The sequence below is a fragment of the Oryzias latipes genome, chromosome 2 (assembly GCF_053564925.1).
Source record: "Oryzias latipes strain Hd-rR chromosome 2, Olatipes_Hd-rR_3.1".
NCBI classification, from domain to species: Eukaryota; Metazoa; Chordata; class Actinopteri; order Beloniformes; family Adrianichthyidae; genus Oryzias; species Oryzias latipes.
In genome coordinates, this window is record NC_136238.1 from 25,459,324 (window position 1) to 25,478,759 (window position 19,436).

Genomic DNA, 19,436 nt, shown 5'->3' on the forward strand with positions numbered 1-19,436 from the left:
TGTGATCCTGAAGAAGTCTGAACAGAACATTTCAGGAGAACTCTTCAGTCCAGAACATGAGCCTGCATTGTTCCTGAAACTGGGATCAGAGTTCTGCTCTCTGCTCCAACAGAACCACCTTCATGAGCTCCTGGTTTCTTCTGGATCCTCCAACATTCAGACGCTCTCTGACTGAGTTCATGTCTGCACAGAAACCTTCAGGATTCTCTTCTTCCACACGTCTTTCACTCTGAAACTCTCTTCTGAATGTGGATCATCTCAGTCAGACGTTCAGCAGCATCAGAGCCGTGCATGTGCTCCTCCTCATGAGTCCTGAAGCTGCACCGTCAGCTGCAGAGCTTCAGAGCTGCTTCCTTCTCAGACTTTCCACTTTCTTTGGCTCTCTGGCTCTGATGCTGCTGCTGCTGCAGAAAAACCAGCAGCTGCAGAAAAACTCTGCAGAGACTCACAGAGAGAGGATGGAGGCAGCAGATGAAGCTGCTGCAGACTGACAGCTGATGGAACTGAAGCACTTTCTACATTCTAGTTCCAAATGTTCTACAGAATCAATCAGAGGTTGAAAGTCTTCCTCAGTACTCGAGTACTTTAGTTCAGCAGCTCCTCTTTTCCTCTAAGGTGAAGCTTCATGTGGACGACTTCTTCTTCTCTCCTCTTTTCTGGAGCTTGGGCTCCATGCAGTCTGATCAGCTCTGATTTGGGCTTCAGTTGATGTTTGTGATCAGGAACTCTGGATTCTTCTTAGAAGGAGACGTTCTGCCTCTTTAGCAGAGAGCAGAACGTTGATCTGATCTGTTGGAAGCCACTCCATCCTGAAGCTGCACTGCTGAGTTCCTGTCCACCAGGGGGCAGTGTTACGGCTTTGCCTGCCTTATTATTCTGCTCATCTGTCAGGTTGGGACTTCCAACACACAAACATTTGACCTTTTCACTTTAGAAAAAAGTTTGTTAAACACTTTGGTGACTTTCAGATTTATAAAAAAACATTAATTATTTTTTATTTCTGTAATTATTGGTCTAAACTTTTCTTCCTGAAGGCTGAACTGCAGCTTTCCTCAGGTCTTTCATTTTCTCCATTTTTCCCTCCTTTTCTTGGCTTCCAGCTCACCAGGCATGACCTAGACGGCGCCCTCATGTGGACGGATGAACACATGACAGAGGGGAAGGACAGAGCTGCACAGCAGGGACGAGCAGAGACCTTTGGGTCACGTGGAGTAACAATAAAAACAGTAGAAACTCCAAGAAAACCAGTAGAACCAGACTGGAAAAGCTCCAAAAGTTCAGAAAACAGCCTGATGGCGACATGGAGCAGTGTCTGTGTTTCTGTCATTTCCACTGCATGAAGACACGGATGATGCTGAGAGGTCAGGTTTCTGGATGATGAAGAGTTCTCCAGAATCATGGGGAATCACGTCTCCATGTCTGGATCCTTCAGATTCTCTCCGTTCAGTGATCTTCTCTCCTGATGAGTCTGAAAGACGGACGCTTCCGCCGTCTTTCCGTCTCTCTGACCGACTTTGAAGGCTTGCTGTCCCATGTTAACCCCAGAGGAAAACTACAAACCAGAATCAAAGCAGGGACCTTTTTCTGATGGTCTCCATGGAAACCAGAAAGCTAAAGTTCAGGAGATGATCAGGCTGTCTTTCCATCAGCAGCAGCTCTCTGTCTGGCCGCCAGCTCTCCTCCTGGAGCCGCATAGCCAGATCAATGCTCCAGCTCCATGGGCCCTGCAGCAGACTGAAGGGTGAAGCCGCCTTTGGCCAACAGCAGGCAGGACGCTTCCTGAAACCCCGCTGCCCCCAAAGGGAACCAGCAGGTGAAGAGAATGAATGGAAGTTCAGGAGAACCATGGATCCATTCACTAGACTGATGTGTTTTCTACCCGCTGTCACTCAAACCGTCACGCTGCTGCCAGACCTTCACGCCGCCCACCGCTCAAATGGCGCCACAGGACCTCAGATGGTGTCTGTACCATAGAACCGGAGTCACACTGGATCCAGCTGTCAGGAAGGGGAGGAGCCAAAATGCAGAAACTGGACTCAGAGGCAGAAACGTCAAGATTTGATCAAGAAACAGAAACAGGAGAAAATCCATGGAGAAACCAAAAACTGATGATCTGACAATGTAGACCTGAAAACAGAGACTTCTACTGACTGAAGACAACAGAGATGAAGACATGTGGATGATTGACAGGAACCTGGAGTGACTGACAGACAGAACACCACCAGAACCACTGAAGAACGGACCTGCAGAATCCTCACAGCAACAGCAGGAGAACATTCATTCTCAGTCAAACTGTTGCATTCTGGGAAGGAAAGCTGGAAGACAGGGCTGCTCAATCCTGGTCCTAGAGATCTACCAACCTGCCTGTTTTCCAGATCTCCAAGCCCTGCTAGCTGCTGATTGGCTCAATCAGATGTCTCCAGATTGTGACTGGATGAACACACCTGCTCCAGGTGATCAGCAGGAAGGAGTGCAGGGAGAGCTGGAGAACAGGCAGGTGGTAGATCTCCAGGACCAGGAAGGAGCAGCCCTGCTGTAGGACGTCTGTGTTTCCAACATCTGGATTCAACTGGATTCCTGTTGATTCTAACTGCAGCACATTGTGCCAACATCAAGAGCCTCCAGTGTTTGATTCTTCCATGTCTGGGATCAAGTGAACAAACTCATGTTGACTAGAGTTTGCTGACATCCAAATGACAATTTGATGACTTTCAGCTCCAGGGATCAGAAAGGAGTCGTTGTCTCCAGGTGACTTCATCTCTGGTCGTCTGCTTTCAAGGAGCAAAAAGTCTTTTCCCACTTTGAGCCCCGCCCCTCTGGAATCCTGATCCTGATGCTGGTGGTCTCTCTGCAGCTGGTCCCTGTTCCAGAGACAGAACCAGGATCCAACGCCTGACTGTGTTTTCCCCTGACCCACACATAGATCTATGTCATCCAGAAATGATCTGTCTTGATTGGTCCATCCCAAACTCACATCTGTCCATCAAATGTAGATCAAAGAAAAAAGTGATGATATAGAAAAGAATCTGTTTGTCTGCAGGGTCTGTTTTTCTCCAGATCCTGGAGCTGCTGAACATCTGAATCCTATGGAGTTAATTCAGTCTCAATAATCAGAAATGCACACAATCTGTTTTACAAATGCACACGCTCCGATTCACAAATGTCATTTTATGCAAACGTGAAAAATAAATTCGGAAATACACACCCTGTGTTTCACAAACACACAGATTGTGTTTCACAAATGCACACTAAATGTTTTACAAATGCACAATAAGTGTTTCTCACAAATGTGCACACTGTTTTTCACAAAAACATTTTAGAAATTCACAATAAATGTATCAGAAATGCACAGTAAGTGCTTCACAAACATGATTTTTAGGTACATATGTGATGTGAACTCACAGATCATTCGAATTGCAGACTGTGCATTCAAAATCCCGTTCTCGTTTGTGAATCTCCCCGTGTGTGTGAGAGATTTTTCTACGGTGAATATTGAGACTCATCTGACGGAGCGGGTCGACTAATGTCACCATTGGCTAGTGAATCTGTCAATCAAACTCATCGGCAAAGCAGGCGGGTTCGCTTTTAGCCAATCGAATGGCCCCTTACACTCCTCACTTTCAAAGTGACGAGGGAGGGAGCTGTTCAGCACAGCAGTTGGGAGGACGCGGGCGGCAAACATGGCGGAGAGGTCTTCTGAACGGGATCAGTCTCAGCCCGTAAGTAATGCATTTATTTGATCATTCCCTCGTTGTACGTCCTGTAATGTTATTGAATACTAAGTTGAAGCGGTCTCCTTAGCCAAGTGACATGTGTGAATGCTTTATAAACATTTCAGCCGAGTCGTTTGCAGAGTACCCCCACCGCAAATTAGCTTAGCTTTGTTTTGCTTAGCCTGTGCAAATTGTGTCTGCCTGTGAGTGTGAGTGAAGTTCAAGCCGGTTTCGGTTCAAGCTAGCGTCTATAGCCAATGATCTGTAGGTTCTTAACATGATTCATAAGGAACTAAGGGGAAAAGCATGCCGGATTTACAGCAGCAAAGAAAGTTGAATAAAAAGTATTGATTTGGAGACGGCGATTTGTTTAAACACTGATGCTATGCTAACTAGCTAGTTGTTCCGTGTGCTGCCTTTATGTAAACGCGATCCGGGTTAAAGTTAGACACAGCATTTTCACAACCCAGACTTTAAGACGGGGTGGATATGTGCAACAAAGTTAATTCATATGACATTCATGAAAACGGCATTTTTTAAATATAACATACATGAATCCACTGTTGAATGAAAGAAGCCTCATTAAGTTTCTAACGTTAGAACCCGTATTGTGCTGAAAAGCCCTGTGAGATTGTGTCAGAGTGACAGCCACTAAAATCCCCGTATCTCTTTACTTCCAATGACGTAATGACAAGAATCCCAAACATTATGTTTTTAAGCTGTTTTGTAGTCGATAAGTAGTCACAGAAAGGGCGGATGGGAGAAATCAGCTGTCAACAGTGATTAGAGTAAAAGTTACTGTAAGTATTACACACAGGCTTCCTGTGATCAGTGTCTTGTCTCTGATTTTTTTAAAGCTGTTCTTTACTACAAGCTCAAGTTATCATAGCAAGTGTTTTAAAAAAATTCCCCTTTCATATATTTGAAAACTATGTAATTTAAGATCAGACAGCTAAATGATCTAATCCATGTTTGTTGTGTTTTTATTTATTCTCTAGGAATTACTGAAGCGTGACAGCGTGACAATCTTTTGTTCCTCGTGCCATCAGGCAATACAACTCTCTGGCAGGGCATCTTACAAGTAATTTCTTTTAATTTTACCCACTGATTTTCCAATTATTTACCTTTTTTAACAATCTTTTTATTTTGTGATATTTCTATTTGTAATGCATGTGTGTTTATGTGTTTTTTTAAGATGGCCATTTTTAAAAAATTCCTCAGGGATTATTAAATACCCTTCTATTTCATATTTTATCATCCTATTGTTTTACTGTTTTACCTGTCAATTGGGAATTTAGCATTTTTGCCGCTGTAAATATCTGACAGTTGAAAGTATTTGTACTTGTATTCCATGTATCCTGTACCTGAAGATAGCAGACAACAACTGTGCAGACTTGGCCTTCTTCAGTGACGCTGTGAACGTTTATGGCTTTCCTCTGAGGTATTCATGTCATTCATAAAGAAATCTTTTATTCACATATCAGGCAGTATAAGTATTTGGTTATTTGTACAAAAATAAAATAACTTTTTTTAGACTCCTCTCCATAAACAAAGGCAACTCTAAAACTCTTTCCCCTCATGAATAACATTTTACCCCCCCTTAACAGTCTCTCTCACCTCATTTTTTCCCCCAGTGATACATGTAACCCACTCCTGCAATTTTTTTAACCTAGAAATTCTACTTATTGGCAACATACATAAGAACATTACATTTTAAACTGATGTGTACCGTATTTGATATGGTGCCTCTGTCGGACTCCTCCCCCTCTCCTCTCCGCTTGGCTCCTGATTCATCCCAGCTGCGACCACTTACCTCATCACCTTTTTTTTTTTTTTTTTTTTTTTTTTTTTTTTTTTTTATTTGAACTTTAAACATACACATAACTACACACAAAGAAGAGAAAGAAAAAGAAAAGAAAAGAAATAACTAAAACAAAATATATAGAATTGTAGTTTACAATACTAGGGATTGTGATACAGCTTGTGATCTTCAATGAAAATACACAGTTTTATTGCATTTTTGTTTTTCATCAATGTCAGAGATTTAAAATATAAACTGATTTCTTTAAAAAATGTATTGAATAACGGTTTGTTTTTTAAGAATCTGCACTTGTGAATGAAAAATTTACCAGATATTAACAAGGTATTGAATGTCAAATCAAATAGATTATCACCAGAAACTACTCCAAATAATATACTGTGCTTTTGTAAGTGAATAGAAATAGGGAAGGGAAACTTTGAAGAGCACCAAAAAAAGAAATCCTCCCAAAAACTGTAAACATACATACATTCAAAAAACAAATGATCAAGTGTTTCAATATTTGTATCACAAAAAGAACAGTTATTCTCTGGAAAACCAAAACGTATGTGTAGCAGTTCTTTACATGGATAGACTGCGTTCATTATTTTAAAATGGATTTCTTTGTATTTTGGGAAAATTGGATATTTAATGAACTGAGACCTCAACTTGTTTATTTCCTCTCCTGTGTAATGCTGTGACATAGAATGATTTTTGTCAGATGTTGGAAACAGTTCTCTAACAAATAAGGATCGTATAAATGAGTTTGGAAGTTTTGAATTAACCGGTCGACCATCAAACAACAGAGAGGGAAGCTGAATTTGAACATTTTGAACCAAACTGGAGGACATTTGGATCAAAGTCTGAGGGATTGCTTTGATCACATTGTTATATTGTTTTCTATCATTTAATTTAAACTTACTGGAAAAAGTTTCAAATGAGATAATGTTTCCATTGTCATTCATAATATGTAGTAATGACCAAATGCCGTTATCAAACCAATTTTTGTAAAATATAGATTTGTTTCTGCATAACACATACCGACAGTTCCATATGGGAGTATTGTGTGGACTAAAGTTATGTTTGTATATGAGTTTCCAGTACAGTAACACCTGCTGATGATAAGTAGAAAGTTTAATAGGAAGTTTTCTGTAATCAAAGTCACATTTTAGAAGCAACTCAATGCCCCCTAGATGAGAGAAGATGTTTGAAGGAATATGAAACCACATATTTCTTTCATTTTGCAGAAAAGACCTAAGCCAATTTATTTTAATCATACCATCCAAACTTTCAAAGTCTATGGCTTTAAGTCCACCTGCACTGTAATCCTGAATTATTGTTCTTTTTTTTATGTAATGAGTTTTGTTTTTCCAGATGAAGTTGAAATTGGCCTGGTTTATTGCTTTCCTTGCAGATTTAGGAATTGGGAGTGAATATGCTGGATAAATGAATCTGGATAAACATTCTAATTTAGTTAAAAACACTCTGCCCAGAATAGAAATGTCTCGCTGTGACCACATGTTTAAATTGACTTTACATTTTTCTAAAGTTTTCCATAAGTTCATTTCCTCCATTGTTTTGCTGTCTTTGCTGATATGAACACCAAGATATTTCACAACAGTCCTAACAGGAATGTTATGAATTACTGACTGATCAGAATGGAGAACTGGTAATAATTCACATTTGCTGAGATTTAGTTTTAAACCAGATGCTTTAGAGAAGAAATCCACGGTCTGAATGATGTCAGGTATTTGATGACTGTCCTTCATGAATATGGCCGTGTCGTCTGCCAACTGAGTGATGGCTAACTGTTCTCCCAGAACACTAAGTTTACTGAAACCAGAGTTTTTAATAAGTATCGATAACATTTCTGTTGCTGTTATAAAAAGTAACGGTGAAATTGGACAACCTTGTTTAATTCCTTTGTTAATTAAAAACCTGGGAGAAATGCCATTTGGTAAAATAACTACACTGTTTGTATCATTATAGATTGTTTGAACAAAACTTATGAAATTAGGTCCAAATCCAAATATTTCTAAAGTCTGAAACATAAATTTGTGTTCAACCGTGTCAAAGGCTTTGAAGAAATCCAAAAATAAAATGAAGCCATCATCTTCAATTAATTGATTATAGTCAATCAGATCAAGAACTAACCTGATATTATTGTGAATTGAACGTCCTTTTAAGAATCCTGATTGTGTGTCTGAGATGATCTGATTCAGTCCTGTTTTTAATCTAGATGCATAAATGTTGGTTAAAATTTTATAATCACTATTAAGGAGGGATATTGGCCTCAAATTATCAATTAGTCTGGCGTCTTTCCCAGGTTTAGGAATCAGGGTGATGATGCCCTGCTTCATGGTAGTTGGAAGGATGTTCAACTCAGAAATTTCCTTTATGACCAACAGAAACTGCTCTTTCAAGTGATCCCAGAAATGTCTGTAAAAGTTAATAGTAAGCCCATCAGATCCTGGAGATTTATCTAAAGCTAAACTTCTCATGGCTTTTTCTGCTTCTTCCAGAGTGATTTCTGCTTCACACACTTGTTTAAAGTTTTCATCCACTTTAGGAGTCAAATCCTTGATGTAATTAAAGAAGCAATCAGCATCCTGAGATGAATAAGAGGAAGAGTACAACCCGCTGTAAAACTGGAAAATTTCTCTCTTAATTTCCTCCGTATTTGTACTTTCCCTGCCATTAATTACTAATTTGTTAACAGCATTTTTCTCTTGTCGCCTTTTTTCTAGTCTACAGAAGTAAGCCGAACTTTTCTCTCCCTCTTCAACCCATTTAGCTCTGGATCTAATAAAAGCACCTTTGGCTTTAGAGACGTACATGTTATCCAGCGAGGTTTGCAATAATGAAAGTCTCTGTTTCTCACCTTCACTCAATAGAGATTTACAACAAATAGAGTTAATTTCTCTGATAATTTCCATTTCTTTTTGTTTTCCATCTTTACTCAATCTTTTGCTGTGAGTTATGGAAATCTGTCTTGCTTTGAATTTAAAAAATTCCCATTTGTCCCTCTGAGTGGTAAACTGTCTGTCTTTAGTTATCTTTTGGATTTCATTTATAATCGCTTGAGAATAAACTTTATCCTCTAATAGACTAGAGTTGAACTTCCAGTAACCTTTGTTTATAGGATTATTGCGAGGTTGAATAATAAGTTTAATCATAGAATGATCTGTTAATGGTGCAGCAGAAATATTGGCTATTGATGTAAAATTCTGTTGATTTTCATTTGTTAACCAAAAATCCAACCTAGATTTGGCAGATCCGTCCGGTTTAAACCAGGTGAACGCTCGAACATCAGGATTATCACGGCGCCAGACATCAGAAACATTTAAATCTCTACATAAATGAAGAAGAACTGGATTATAATGATGATTTTGAAATGCTGAGGGAAATCTGTCAAGGTATTCATTTTCCACCATATTAAAATCACCTCCAATGATGAGATTATTGCTAGGATATCTTTGGTTTAGCTCTTTAACAGAATTTGTAAAATCTGAAAACATGATTTTGTTTTGCGCTGCAGAGTTATATCCATATACATTTCCCAGAATAATAAATTTATCATCTTTCATAAAAACGCAAATCAACCAGTGACCAGAACCATCTCTTTTTGTAACTAAAAGCTTGCCAGAAAAATTATTCAGCAGTATAGCGACCCCTGCTGACCGATTGGTGCCATGAGAGAAAAGGATCTTATCTCCCCACTGATTGGCCCAAAACTTTTCATCAGTCTCGTTGGAGTGAGTTTCTTGTAAACAACAACATTGAACTTTTTGGTTTTTGCAAAATAAAAAAAGTGATTTTCTTTTAACAGAATCCCTAATACCCCTAGTATTTAGCGAAATGAAAGACCACACAGAACTTAAAGACATAAAATAAAACACAGAAGGATATAAACAAAAAAAACGAGAAAATTTAAGATAAAAGAAGCTGGTGTCTTAAATTAAGGGTTAGCTGCGCCCCTAACTATTTACTAAATATGAAACTGAGAATTTTACCATTATATGATGATTTTCATGAAAATGTTTCACTGGAAAACAGTATAAATTGTTATAACAAATTATATAACCATATTAATTAAAACCTTTCGCATCTTAGAAAAAATACTTTAAAAAAAGGTAAAATGTAAAAATAAAGGATAAAATACTTAACTTAGATTTGCTCTATTATGTAAACAAAATGACTCAAATGTTAAAACTTAGAATAACTAGAGTAAAAAACAATTTAAACAGAACAATATGAACTCTTTAATGCAAATAGGTAGGTCACCTCCTTGTAAATATTTCACTCCATAGTGACTCTAGTCCCGTTGATGTATCCCACATGGCCCCTGTAATAGACGTTCTTCCCTTCAGCTCGGGCCCGCTCCATCTTGGGCCAGACGGCCGCTCGAGCTTCTCGGTCTGCTTTGCTGAAGTCCTCCTTGAAGCGGATCCCCAGGTCTTTGCAGATCTGGCAGTTCTTGGTGATCTTCCAGAAAGCATCTCTATGGCGCCTCGTGACGAACTGCAGGATCACCTGGCGATGTCTTCCTTCCTCCCTCCTCCCCAGTCGATGAACCGTGTCCACCGTCGTGTCCATCACGTCTGCCCACTGTGGTGCGATTTTGGACAGAATTCCAACCACATGTTCCCTGATGTTCTCCTCATCCTTTTCTTTCAGTCCATGAATTTTCAAGTTCCATCTTCGTTTATATCTTTCCAGATCTGCAACTTTTTCCTTCAGTTCTAGGTTCTCTTTCACGATCCTTGGGATTTCTCTTTCCAACGTTGCGATCTTTGTCTTACAGTCTTTTATTTCAGCCGCGTTCATCTCAACGAGCCGGGAGATGTTTGCCACCATTACGGTGTTTTCACGCAGCTGACTTCCAAAATCTTCTATTTTGGACGTCAGCCTTTCAATTGCAGCCAAAACCGCATCTTCAGATCTGGAAATACTAGACTCCTGTCCCGCTTTCACCTTCAAAGGTGGTCCCGTGGACTTTGTGGGAGTAGGTGGTGGTTTCCTTTTCACACTAGAAGCGACGTCCATCTGGGAATAGTCATGCTCGCTCATCATGGCCGACGGCTGCAAAGTTGGAGCTTGCTTCGGACTTGTTTTTTTCGTCGCCATTAAGCAGAAAAAGGGGAACTCACCAAGATGTTTTTTTTTCCCAAAACGAAGATAAAGTTAACGCGCAACTGCTCTCCAGTCAAACCGTTCTCTCTCAGTTTTCAAATTCTGACATTTACCGTGCAGATCGGGGCAAAAGGCGAGAGCTTAGCGAGAGACGTCCGCTCAGTCCGCCATCCCAGCCGGAACCTTACTTACCTCATCACCTCATCCGCCTACTTAAGGAGTTCCAGGATCATCAGTCTTCGCCAGTCCGTTGCCCCTGATGGAAACCCCAGTCACGAGTGGTCGCCTGAACCTGTTGCACTCTGGAACCTCCTCTGGTCTGCTTCCCCTGACCTCACCACGAGCCTCTGCCGAGCAAACACCCTCAAGAGACGGATCCACGCTGCCGACCCCGGACTCTGTGAGGACATCAACCAGTGACGCCACGGGCCGTAGTCTCTCTATCTCTGGACCTCCAGAAACTGTGCCTTACCTGACCAGCTACCTCATTAAATCCCCTTTCCTCTTGCCAAGTTACCTGAGCTCTGTGTCTCATTCCGGGTTCCAGCATCTGGGTCTCTGTCGTTCTGTAGCCATGACAGAACGGACTGGCCATAAACCCGACCCAGCTGACCCGGAAGGGCTCAGATTAGCCGTATCGCAGCAAGGCATTATGCTCGGACGTCAAGCCGATGCTTTATCCCAGATGGCAGCAGCCCAGCAGGACCTTTTTCATCGCCTGGACGGTTTGACACAGACTTTGCATGATTTAACCGGACATTTTTCTCATGTTTCTTCAGTTACTGCTCAAGCCTCGACTAGCTCAGCTCCTTCCACTTCCGGATTACCCTCCGCTCATGAAAACATCCGGCTGCAACCGGAACCATTTTCCGGTGACGTAGAGGCCTGTGGAGGATTCCTCCTCCAGTGCCAGCTGATCTATCAACAAGCTCCCCGTCATTACCAGTCGGATCACAGTAAGATATCTTTAATCGTCAACTCATTACGCAATAAAGCCCTCCAGTGGGCCCAGGCTTACCTCTCCGCCAATCCCATAAGCCATATCACGTATGAACGTTTCCTCAGAGAGTTCCAGTTAATCTTTGACCAACCACGCAAACAAGAAGAAGCTACCCGAAGGTTACTGGCACTCAGGCAACGTAATCGCTCGGTTAGCGATCATGTTGTGGATTTCCGTATCCTGGCGGTCGAGGCAGGCTGGCCCGACTTAGCTTTGAAGGGAATATTCTACCAGTCATTGAATGAACAAATCAAGGATCATCTGTGTTCTCAACCGGAGGCTCAGTCGTTTGAGGAACTGGTTTCTGCGGCACTCCGCTCCGACGTTCGCTTACGAGAGCGTCAAAGAGAGCGAGCGCCGGATTACCAGCGTGCAGCTTCCATGATGTCCTCTGTCCCACACACAGTCCCCGTCACGTCTCCCAACTCCCTCATCTCTTCCAAACCACCGGAGGAGCCCATGCAGATTGGACACTCCAGATTGTCCGAAGAGGAGCGCCGCAGACGGCGCGAGGAGGGCGCCTGTTTCTATTGCGGAGCGAAGGGCCACATTGTCAACACCTGCCCGCTCCGTTTAAACACCCGAGCCCCTCGCTAGAAGACAGGCCGCGGGGGGTAACAAACATCTACCTGGCCGGTAATGATTTTTTATTTATCCCTGTCAAGTTAAGTTTAGACCTCCATGTGCAGGAATTACGAGCCCTGGTCGACTCCGGGGCCGAGCAGAGTCTGATCGACCAGCAGCTGGTTATTAATCTGTCGATCCCCACAGAACCCCTGGAAACACCCATCGAGGCTTCCGGATTGGGTGGTCAACCGTTATCCCGCATCACTCACCGCACCAAACCTGTTCTGCTCATTTCCTCCGGAAACCATCGTGAGTCTATACGTTTCCTCATCACTAAGTCCTCTCATACTCCCATAGTGCTCGGGTTTTCTTGGCTTAAATTGCATAATCCTCAGTTTGACTGGGCCCAGGGGACTATAATCAAATGGAGTCCATACTGTCTCGCTAACTGTCTTCTGTCAGCGCTCCCCTCTGTTACTTCTCCTAAAACTGAGTGTCTTAGTCAAGTAGATCTCTCTAACATACCTCACTGTTATCATGATTTGAAGGCTGTTTTTTGTAAAACTAAAGCTAGTGCGCTCCCCTCTCACAGACCTTATGATTGTGCCATAAACCTATTACCCGGCGCTCCTTTGCCCAAAGGCCATTTGTTTAACCTGTCCGGACCAGAAAAGGCAGCCATGGAAAACTACGTGCAGGAAGCCCTCTCCCTGGGTCACATTCGACCATCTTCCTCACCCGTCGGAGCTGGGTTTTTCTTTGTTCAGAAAAAAGACAAATCCCTCCGACCCTGTATTGATTATCGAGATCTTAATCAAATTACCATAAAGGACAAATACTCACTGCCATTAATCACCTCCATATTTGACTCGGTCCAGAAGGCTCGCATATTTACCAAGTTAGATCTCCGCAATGCTTACCATTTGGTCCGAGTTAGAGAAGGGGACGAATGGAAAACAGCCTTTAACACTCCGTTAGGGCATTACGAGTACTTAGTAATGCCTTTTGGCCTCACCAACGCCCCGGCAGTTTTTCAAAGGCTCGTCAATGATGTCCTTCGAGATTTCATCAATCGCTTTGTTTTCGTTTATCTTGATGACATTTTGGTTTACTCCCACGATCTGGCCCAACACGAGCATCACGTCCGTCTGGTCTTGGAAAGACTTTTAGAAAATCAGCTTTTTGTTAAGCATGAAAAATGTGAATTTCACTCTACCTCCGTGCAGTTTCTCGGTTACATCATCGAAGCCGGCTGCATACGCCCAGATCCGTCCAAGATTGAAGCGGTTACCAACTGGGAACCTCCTAGCAGCCGCAAAAAGCTCCAACAATTTCTCGGCTTTGCTAACTTTTACAGACGTTTCATCCGCAACTACAGTAGTATAGCCGCTCCCCTTACACGGCTCACCTCCATAAAACATCCCTTTGTCTGGTCCACCAACGCTCAACAGGCTTTCGACAAATTAAAGCAACTTTTTGTCTCAGCCCCTATCTTAATCCAACCGGACCCCTCACGTCAATTTATTGTTGAGGTGGATGCCTCTGACTCAGGGGTAGGCGCAGTCCTCTCTCAGAAGGAGGAGAGTTCTGGAAAATTGAAACCCTGTGCGTTCTTTTCACGTAAACTGTCCCCCTCTGAGCAGAATTATGATGTTGGAAACCGTGAACTTCTAGCCATCAAACTGGCCCTGGAGGAGTGGCGTCACTGGTTAGAGGGAGCCGAGCAACCATTCATCGTCTGGACGGATCATAAAAACCTGGCTTACCTCCGCTCCGCCAAACGACTCAACTCCAGGCAAGCTCGTTGGTGTCTCTTCTTTGACCGTTTTCAATTCATTATAACCTACAGACCGGGCTCTCGCAACATCAAACCCGACGCCCTCTCCAGGAAATACAGTCTGTCCGAAAACATCCCGTCGTCCATCCTCCCTTCATCCTGCATCATTGGAAGTGTCACTTGGGATATAGAGACCAAGGTTCTTCAAGCCCTTGCGGGTAACTCTGACCATCCACCCGTTCCTAGGGGTACACTGTTTGTACCCACTCATCTCCGCCCTGACGTCATCACCTGGGGTCACACTTCCCGTCTGGCATGCCATGGGGGGGTTCACCGTACCCTCCATTTAATTCGCAGGAGATTTTTTTGGCCTTCTATGGGAAAGGACGTTCGGGAGTACATCTCAGCCTGCACCACCTGCGCCCGGTCTAAGACCTCATCCTCTGCTCCTGCGGGGTTGCTCCATCCTCTCCCTACGCCTAACCGTCCCTGGTCCCACTTGGCTATGGACTTCGTTACCGGGTTACCCCCATCGGCAGGTAACACAGTCATTCTCACTGTCATAGACCGATTTTCCAAGATGGCCCACTTCATTCCACTCCCTAAACTGCCCACTGTCACCGAAACTGCTGATATCATGACCAACCAGGTTTTTCGTCACCACGGCATCCCTGTGGACATTGTGTCTGACCGTGGCCCTCAGTTCATTTCTCAGGTCTGGAAGGCCTTCTGCACAGCCTTGGGGGCCACGGCCAGCCTCACATCCGGTTACCATCCCCAGTCCAACGGCCAAGCGGAGAGAGCGAACCAGGAACTGGAGGCAGCTCTCCGCTGCCTGGCGGCACAGAACCAACAGGACTGGTCCCAACATCTCGTGTGGATTGAGTATGCCCACAATACTCACCCCTCCGCTGCTACTGGGCTCTCTCCCTTTGAGGCCGCGCTCGGTTACTCACCACCTCTGTTTCCGTCTCAGGAACTGGATTTGGCAGTGCCTTCTGTGCAACATCACGTCCAGCGTTGCCAACGCATCTGGGCTCAGACTAAGGCTGCTCTCCTCCGCACCAAGGAGAGCAACTGCCGCATCGCCAATCGTCGCAGGGTGGTGGGACCCGAGTACCAACCTGGCCAAAGGGTTTGGCTTTCCACGCGCAATATTCCCATCCAAGCTACCTCCAAGAAACTGGCACCACGATTCATCGGACCCTATGTCATCGAGAAACTTATCAACCCCACCTGCGTCCGACTCCGTCTTCCTAAAGCTCTGAAGGTACACCCATCGTTCCATGTCTCTCAGATCAAGCCAGTTCTGGACAGTCCTCTGTGCCCGCCGTCCGCTTCCCCACCACCCGCCCGGCTCATCGACGGCGCTCCGGCTTATGATGTCAACCGGATTCTGGACATCCGTCGTCGGGGTCGCGGCTTCCAGTTCCTGGTCGACTGGGTGGGCTACGGTCCGGAGGAGCGCTCCTGGATCTCCCGCTCGCTGATTTTGGACCCCTCGCTCATAGAGGACTTCTTCCGTGCCCACCCGGATCGCCGCCCTTGACCGCCTGGAGGCGGTCGTTGAGGGGGGGGTACTGATATGGTGCCTCTGTCGGACTCCTCCCCCTCTCCTCTCCGCTTGGCTCCTGATTCATCCCAGCTGCGACCACTTACCTCATCACCTCATCCGCCTACTTAAGGAGTTCCAGGATCATCAGTCTTCGCCAGTCCGTTGCCCCTGATGGAAACCCCAGTCACGAGTGGTCGCCTGAACCTGTTGCACTCTGGAACCTCCTCTGGTCTGCTTCCCCTGACCTCACCACGAGCCTCTGCCGAGCAAACACCCTCAAGAGACGGATCCACGCTGCCGACCCCGGACTCTGTGAGGACATCAACCAGTGACGCCACGGGCCGTAGTCTCTCTATCTCTGGACCTCCAGAAACTGTGCCTTACCTGACCAGCTACCTCATTAAATCCCCTTTCCTCTTGCCAAGTTACCTGAGCTCTGTGTCTCATTCCGGGTTCCAGCATCTGGGTCTCTGTCGTTCTGTAGCCATGACAGTATTGGCGATGCATTTGTAATTATGTGTTTGAGACATGATTTTCATGTTATTGTCAGGGTGAGAGGAGATCACGGAGGGGAAAATGTGGGCATAGCCGAGTTAATGCTCACAGTACGTACAACTGACACAAACGGCTTCATTGTGGGAAAAGTGTACACACAATCAACGGTGAGTTGAACCTAGTTTTAGAAGCTTTAATATATACACAGGGCTCCAGACTGCGTCCATTTGGTCGCATGTTGCGACCAAAATTTGAGAGTGTGCGACTGAATTTTACACCCAGTCGCACATGTGCTACCAGTAAATTTGCCTCCTCCACCCTCCGTATTTTTTATACATTAAACATGAAAGGAGCACGTCAATGATCGATGAAATGAGAGATGAAATCATCAATGAGACGCGAGCGCACACGCACGCTGGCAGACACACACACTCGCGCGAATACTAATGAGACTGGAGCACACGCGAGCACACACTTGCGTGTCATTGAGTGATGCCTGAGGCGGCCAATGCGTCTGAGAAGAATAGGGAAAGTCACTGCAAGTGGCTAAAATGTGTGGAGGGGCGGGGCCTAGAGATAATCGAGCACGCGTAAACATCCGTGGGAAGGAAACGGAGACAAATATCATCACAACCTGATATGTGCGTCTGAGCTATGAGCAAGCGAACTATTGATTCGTTCTTCCGACCTGCAGCTAGTGTACCAGTGACAGAGTGTACAGCAGGGGTCTCAAACTCGCATGAAATCGAAGCTGCAGCGAGACTGAAAGAGACCAGGAATTAGGAGTTGTCCTTAACATTCAATTTCGTTTTAATATGCCTCTCCCCCTAAGTATGAGCTGTGATATTACATCTTTTATAATTATTTTAATGTTTTGTAATGGATGTAGCCTTTTTTTAATCAGTTGGTATTTTAAATTATTTTAATTGATCAGTGAACTACAAAAAAACCATCAGGACGCATGTCCCATAATGCATTGTTTTGTAGTCTGTAGGGCAGCTTTTAGTCAGTTCAATACTAAATTTCCAGCTGCGTTCGCTCTGATTGGTGTCTTGCTCTCACCCCTTTCTCGTGATATTTTTGTTTTGATTGACAGGTGATGTTGGAGCAAAAACAAAAATATACGTCACACACCAGGTGATCTGTGCAGCGTTGCGTCCATCTGGGTGATCTCAAACACGCTTATTGTGCATCTTGGCTGAACCTGTTTGGTGTCGCCAACATGAATTTCCATCCTCTAATATTTACATACATTTAAGTATTGTTTGAAACTGTGAAATTACGAAAGGTTACTACGGTAATCACTTGTTACTAAAAACTTTTTTTTATTCTAAAAGTATGGTATTTTTTTTACTATTTTTACTTAGTTGTACTGTCATGACAGCGATGGTGCTGTCAGTTTACCTTCATGTTGCATCTTCAAAAGTGCAGAATAAAATATGACACTGAATTAGAAACAGCACATTGTAATTTCTGCATCTATTATTAAAGTATTTATTTGTAATACAGTGGAAATTAGTAGATTTGGTTAGAATGTTGATTTACGGTATGCGCCCCTAAATTTTCTGGTTGTGCCCCTAAAATTTTCAGTTAGGGGCCACTGTGCTCCTAGTGAAAAAAGTTAGTCTGGAGCCCTGATACATAAAAGTGAATGATGTATTAAAAATAAATCTGACAATATAATATTTCTTTTTGCTTTTTTCCAAATACAGGATTGAGCTCCTCTGGTGTGATGTCTTTGTGAGTGTTACTGGTTTATATTACAACATCCTGCACTCTCCTGAGGACCAAGACTTGCTCAATATCAGTCACATCACGTATTCTGCTGCCATTACATTTTTCTACCACGCATTCAGGCCAGTTTGGATGTGTTTAGTGACGTGTGGGACAGCCATCCAATCAGGACGGAGCAAAGCATGACACCAAATCAGCTGTGGCAGTTGGGCTTGACCCAGAACCCTGTTTCTGATCCCCGGGTAAATGCTTTATTTAATCTCACTGTACTGGACAACTGATTTGTGTGCAGTTTGACTAAAGTGGAAAGTATCAAGAAGAGTATCATGAAATCATAATGACTACAGTGAATTTTCATCGAAAATGAATGAAAAGGATAATTGTTGTGTGGTGCAAACAATTTCCCTAAATTGTTTGTTTGTAGGAAGAATAGCACATCTGCAAGTTCAAAATGCATCACAATGCATGGCCTTATGAGCCATCATATGTACTAATGTCACTACTTTGTTAAGGTTCACTTATTTGCAAATTATAAACAGTTATGGAGATATGAGGTCTGCCTGCCAGCAACAATATAACTTATTATTAGTCGGTCACTGTTCCTACATAATCTAAAACACAAAAAAACAGCGCTGTTCATAAACAGTATCTTTTTTTTTTTTTTGTCAGGGTATGCTGGTTCCAGAGATTGAATGGGAGGAGAGTGGATCCATGGCTGAACCTCATCCTGGGATCAATGTCCCGGTATGGGACAGTCCTCTTTTGGGTCCACAAATGTTGGAACTGCAAGATGACATCAATCCATTGTGGAATTCAGACCGTTTGGGAGTTGACCTACATCTTTACTGTCCAGTGTGTTTAGAACTTAATTTAGGTGACATAATTACATACAGAAGAAGAGAGACTGAGGGGAGTAAGACAAAGTTCAAATCAATACTGCTGTATTGTTCAAGGGACTTCATTGTATGTAAGGATGTTATGAAAATTAGTTCCAGTTTAAATAAAATTCAAATCAGTAGAGATCCCACATTTGCTTAAATTTTGATGTTTTAATCTGTCCATGTTTTCTCTGAATTTTACTCTGCAATAAAGGGTGAATGTTTGCACTTTGTTGTTCTATGACCATCTTTTGTTGTGTAGTATTTAACCAGCTATAAAACCCAGAGAGATGAGGATCTTTTTTGCAAGGGTGACCTGGCCAAGAGGTGTATATGTATATGGTTACAATATAAAATCAATGACAGTTATTAAAAAAATAAAATTAAGGTCAAGCAAAGTGACTTTGGGCTGAGCAGGGGATGTGTATTGGGTATCTGTGATTGACAGTGAGATGAACTTGAGGTAATGTAGTCCTGCGTGGTACGGAGCAAAGTGATGCCAGTTTCTCCACAAAACCTGTGGAAGTTGAAGATTTTTCTCCTCCACCTTCATATGATCAAAACCGTGTCTGAGTGTTGAAATGACGCTAGCATGAAAGCTAAGAGAATAACGTACAAACAATCCCGAGTGAAACATTCATTTTAAATCTCATGACCAGTACAGAGTTCGATGGATTCAATGTCAACTGCATTCAACCACTGTTGCCCTGCTTCCAGGTCCACTGAAAAGTTGCACAAGCCAGTAATTTTTGACAACCGAAGGCAATAAACCGACAAGCCATGCTA

The 19,436-nt window shown here is 43.3% G+C and overlaps 1 protein-coding gene and 1 long non-coding RNA gene across 3 annotated transcripts; both read left to right on the forward strand.

The window, feature by feature from the left end:
- The first annotated feature begins 3,453 nt into the window (after nucleotides 1–3,453).
- On the forward strand, nucleotides 3,454–18,878 carry LOC144988092 (uncharacterized). 2 transcript variants are annotated; one of them, XR_013651874.1, is made up of 7 exons: nucleotides 3,454–3,719; nucleotides 4,712–4,794; nucleotides 5,084–5,154; nucleotides 16,094–16,205; nucleotides 17,751–17,778; nucleotides 17,895–18,014; nucleotides 18,442–18,878. It is a non-coding gene; the product is annotated as an uncharacterized LOC144988092 (long non-coding RNA). The 2 variants fall into 2 exon arrangements; XR_013651873.1 differs by having other exon boundaries at nucleotides 3,455–3,719; nucleotides 17,751–18,014.
- On the forward strand, nucleotides 10,838–12,935 carry LOC101166447 (retrotransposon-derived protein PEG10). The gene is made up of 2 exons (XM_023959378.2): nucleotides 10,838–12,280; nucleotides 12,416–12,935. The coding sequence occupies exon 1, from the start codon at nucleotides 10,904–10,906 to the stop codon at nucleotides 12,239–12,241; it is 1,338 nt and encodes a 445-aa protein (XP_023815146.2). The 5' UTR covers nucleotides 10,838–10,903; the 3' UTR covers nucleotides 12,242–12,280; nucleotides 12,416–12,935.
- Nucleotides 18,879–19,436: the final 558 nt, after the last annotated feature.

Bases quoted from the DNA above. Each gene is read 5' to 3' on its own strand.
- LOC101166447 (XM_023959378.2), top strand. From the start codon at position 10,904: ATGGAAACCCCAGTCACGAGTGGTCGCCTGAACCTGTTGCACTCTGGA.